The sequence below is a fragment of the Stegastes partitus genome, unplaced genomic scaffold, assembly GCF_000690725.1.
Source record: "Stegastes partitus isolate 25-593 unplaced genomic scaffold, Stegastes_partitus-1.0.2 Scaffold911, whole genome shotgun sequence".
NCBI lineage: Eukaryota > Metazoa > Chordata > Actinopteri > Pomacentridae > Stegastes > Stegastes partitus.
This window is the reverse complement of record NW_007578642.1, coordinates 141,060-145,111: the sequence shown is the minus strand read 5'-3', so window position 1 is coordinate 145,111 and position 4,052 is coordinate 141,060. Positions and strand designations below refer to the sequence as shown.

Sequence of the window (4,052 nt, the reverse complement as noted above, 5' to 3'; positions counted from 1 at the left end):
CCTGGTCTGGTTGGACCTGGACGTGTTACGATGTGTCTGCAGCAGCATCACATCCAGACTGGCCTGCATCTGCTCCTCCTGGTCGTCTGGCAACAGCAGCATCAGTGTGAAGTGTGTAATCCACTCGAGCCTGTGGATCATACGTCAGCCGGCTGGACCGGGTCAGACCCAGTGATCAGATGTGATCCTTAGACCCAGTCGGGGCAGGTGGATGTGACTCCTCTGAGGCTTGTTGGCGCTGGTTGAAGCAGCAGCTCAGGCGCTCTCTGACATCCATCACTGCTTTTGTTTGTCACTTGGGTTGGCTGTTAGTTTTATGGGTTTGTTCACTCCGTGTGTTCGGTTTCTGTTCCTGACAACGAGTTCTGGAGGATCAGCACCTGCTTAGTGTTCAAACTTCTCAGCGTCCACTCTAATCCACCGTTTCAGTGGAGCAGTCCCAGCAGCTCTGAGCCTCAACGTTGGGTTCAATCAGTTTGGATCCGAACTCTGGCTGCAGCATGAAGTCCTGCAGCTCCACAGAACCAGAACATGAAGGAGACAGACGTGTTCTGTTAGAACGATGGAAACAGGAAAATCTCCACTAACATACGTTCAGCTGTTTACAACCGTTTCTCTTTGTGTCTTCATTTGGCTGTTTCGTGCATCTGTGGAAGGTTTTGTCTCTTTGTGCTCAGTTTGTGTGTCTTGTTTTTGTTATTTTGTGAGTCTGGTTTGAGCAAATGCTTTATTTTTTTGAGACTTTTTAAATGAGACCTGCAGAATAAAGAGGTTTTGATGCTATATCGGGCCTTTTATTGTATGTTTGGCTGATTTTATTGGTGTCAGTCTGCAGCTGATCACCTGCTTCAGACCTTCAGTTCATCCGGACAGTCGTCCTTAGTTGCAGCTGTGTGTCAGTGTTTCCATGGCGACCTCTGACGGTGTCCTACTGGTGTCCTCAGGTTCATGTACTGGACCGACTGGGGTGAGATCCCGAAGATCGAGCGGGCCGGGATGGACGGGACCAATCGCTCCATGATCATTGATAAGGAAATCTACTGGCCCAACGGGCTGACGCTGGACTACAGCCAGCAGAAGCTGTACTGGGCCGACGCCAAACACAACTTCATCCACCGAGCCAACCTGGACGGAACCTCCAGGTACGTATCAGCAGTTCGGGCCGGGCCGGTTTGGCCCCGACCTGCCGCGGCTCTGTCTGACCCGTTGGTGTGTTTTCAGGGAGGTGGTGGTCAAAGGGGAGCTGCCTCACCCCTTCGCCCTCACGCTGTACGAGGACACGCTGTTCTGGACCGACTGGAACACCCACTCCATCCACTCCTGCAGGAAGCAGACCGGCGCCGAGCAGCGGGTGGTCCACTCGGACATCTTCTCCCCGATGGACATCCATGTGTTCAGCACCAAGAGGCAGCCGAGCTGTGAGTCAAACGGTTCTGAATCGGTGTTATTTACAGGTTCTCCTGTTGTGTGTGTTGATGAAAGGATTAGTTTAGGTCCAGAGCTGTAAACGGGTTCGTTCTGTTGCAGCGTGAGGCCAGAACATGACACCACGCTGTTTTAGATCCACTCATAGCAGGTATCTGACATTACTTCAGAGCGTTTTCTGACCCGTCGTTGTTTCAGGTTTCCAGTGCAGCACTTTTCAGATGAATTGAATCACATCAGAGTGCTTTAGAATAACTGATCAAACTAAATAAGGCTGAATGGTTGGTGGGCAGTGGAGACGATGGAGGACACACAAAATGTAGTTCATCAACTAGAAATATAACCCTGACCCGAACACAGTATTACTGAATAAAACTACACAGTGAAACACAGAGTCCGACTACAAACCGAGCCTCCAGCACCGACCTTGAAACTGTCAAATGTCCACTTTAAACACGAGTCGGCGAGTTTTAAACCGACTGATGATGGTTTGAGAACAGATCGTCGGTACAAGTCTTTAATGTTTAACCTTTATTGGGTAATTTCATGTAATAAAAGTTCCCCCTGACCTCCTCAGAACCAGCCCAGTTAAAATATCTGCAATACTGCAGGATATCGGTGAAGCAGAGTTCTACCTTCATGCACAGAACCAGCTGGTTCTAGCAGGTCGGGGGGAGAAGTAATGGGTTTTTCACTAATTTTATGAGATTGTTTTGGCTTGAAGTCCACAATAATGTGGGTTCCTTCACTGTAGCGTCCAGCAGTGTCCAGGTGGGTGTGGGTCTCTGAGCCTCAGGTAACCGCTTGTTTGTCCCAGCAGTGAGCAGCTCCTGCTCCCAGATGAACGGAGGATGTTCCCACCTCTGCCTGCTGTCTCCGGCGGCGCCCTTCTACCAGTGTGCCTGTCCCACCGGAGTCCAGCTGCTGGAGGACGGCAAGACCTGCAGAGACGGTGAGGAGCTTTAACCTGCTGGGGGTGGAGGCTTCAGGGAGAGCTGCTGCTCCGAGGGCTGCAGTCATCGGTTGTGTCATCGAATGCGTCGCTGCAGCTCTTTGTTTCTCGAGGTCCGCTTGTCCAAACTACTTCAGACTCGACGCTGCACTTCATGGGGTTCCCAGAAACAAGCCCAGCAAGTCTGAAACGGATCACATCAACAGTTGTTTACAGAAACACAGAACAGAGGCCAGACTCCTGATGGATCACATCTGCTCCGTCGGGGCATCGTTTAGTCGTAGCTGCTGGAACTTTAGCTGTTGTTGTCAACAACTAAACATTTGAGTCCCATTTATTCTCACACTTCTGATCCTGATATCAGCCATTAATGCATATAAATGAACACGCTCACTTCATTAGGAACAGCTGATACAGTACGATCATTAGTGGTCAACAGGACTGATGACGTGGAGCTGATGAACATGCCGGGCTCACAGCGTCGTGTGACGTCAGTGTTCAGTGTGTTTATGGCCCGTTTTAGTGCAGCACTTATTTACTGATGCATTAGTGTGTTCATGGCTTTGATGGTTCAGCCTCTAGTTTCTGTCTCTCTGTGGTCACTTTGTGTCTCTTTGTGTTGTTTTTACATCTGGACTCTTGTCGTTGTCTTCTGTAGTTTTGTGTCTCGTGGTCATGTGACTGTGTGGCGTGGTGTCTGAGCCGGACCCTGAGGTGACAGGTTTCACCTCCACATGTGTTTGTCATGAACCTTTCTAGTGAGCATGCAGAGGCTTTAACAGCAGTGATGTTGTCGGGCTGCACAGGTGTCCCTAATAAAGTGGACAGTGTATTTACTGCAGAGAAACGGAGCCTTTCTGCCGTCTGGCTTCCTAAACTCGTGGAGTGGAAAGCGAGCAGGAGTCCAAATATTTCCTGCAGTGCGTCAGAGACAGGAGTTCAGAGATTATCTGTTATTTTCAGAAGAATTCGGCCCAAACAGACACGTTGGACTCATTAGAGCCTCGGCTCTCTGCTGCCAGACCTCATTAGCTTTTCCTCTCGTTTAAAGATAACGTCTGCGAGCGGCTCTAAGGTGGTGTTGGGCCGACCTGCTGTTGCCACGGTAACCCCTCCCCTCCATCATGTGTGAATGGCAGCCCCTCCGCCTCCTTTATTTACATTTTTTTGGTTGGGTAACCCTCTGGAGGCCTTTGTGAGGGAGCCGATCACATGATCCCCCCGCAGACAAAGCCTCCTTTCACCGCCGGGGTTTAACCGCCTCAGCCGGGGTTCAGAGTACAAATACTCTGCAGCCAGTACGAGTACTGCAGCCCCAGTACAGAACCAGCGTCCAGCAGTCCTCAGAGAGCAGGATCATTTGATATTCATGTGTCCATCACTTCATGCTCCCACAGCTGGTTCTCAAGTTCTGTCCGGATCCTGTTGTTCTGTCTTCGTGGTCATTTGATGTCTTGCTGTTGCTGTTGTCTGTAGTTGTTTTGTGTCTCTGTCGGACAGTTTTGTCTCCTTTTGTGTGTAATTTTTGACGTTTTTGTCTCATTCTTGTTTTGTATTTTGTTTATGTCGTGTGTCTCGTCAGGACAGTTTTGGTTATTTTCTATCTTGTTTTTGTTGTTGTTTGTCTCCTTTGGTCCTTTAATGTCTCTTTGCAGTTGTTTAGTCTCCTTGTGTC

At 49.6% G+C, this 4,052-nt stretch overlaps 1 protein-coding gene across 1 annotated transcript in view; it reads left to right on the top strand.

Moving 5' to 3' along the window:
* lrp6 (low density lipoprotein receptor-related protein 6) overlaps window positions 1-4,052 on the top strand; it is a 44,670-nt gene that overhangs the window by 11,927 nt on the left and 28,691 nt on the right. The window contains exons 3-5 of the mRNA XM_008293779.1: window positions 945-1,142; window positions 1,222-1,418; window positions 2,246-2,377. Of these exons, the coding sequence (XP_008292001.1) occupies window positions 945-1,142; window positions 1,222-1,418; window positions 2,246-2,377 (527 nt within the window). The remainder of the gene's footprint in view (window positions 1-944; window positions 1,143-1,221; window positions 1,419-2,245; window positions 2,378-4,052) is intronic.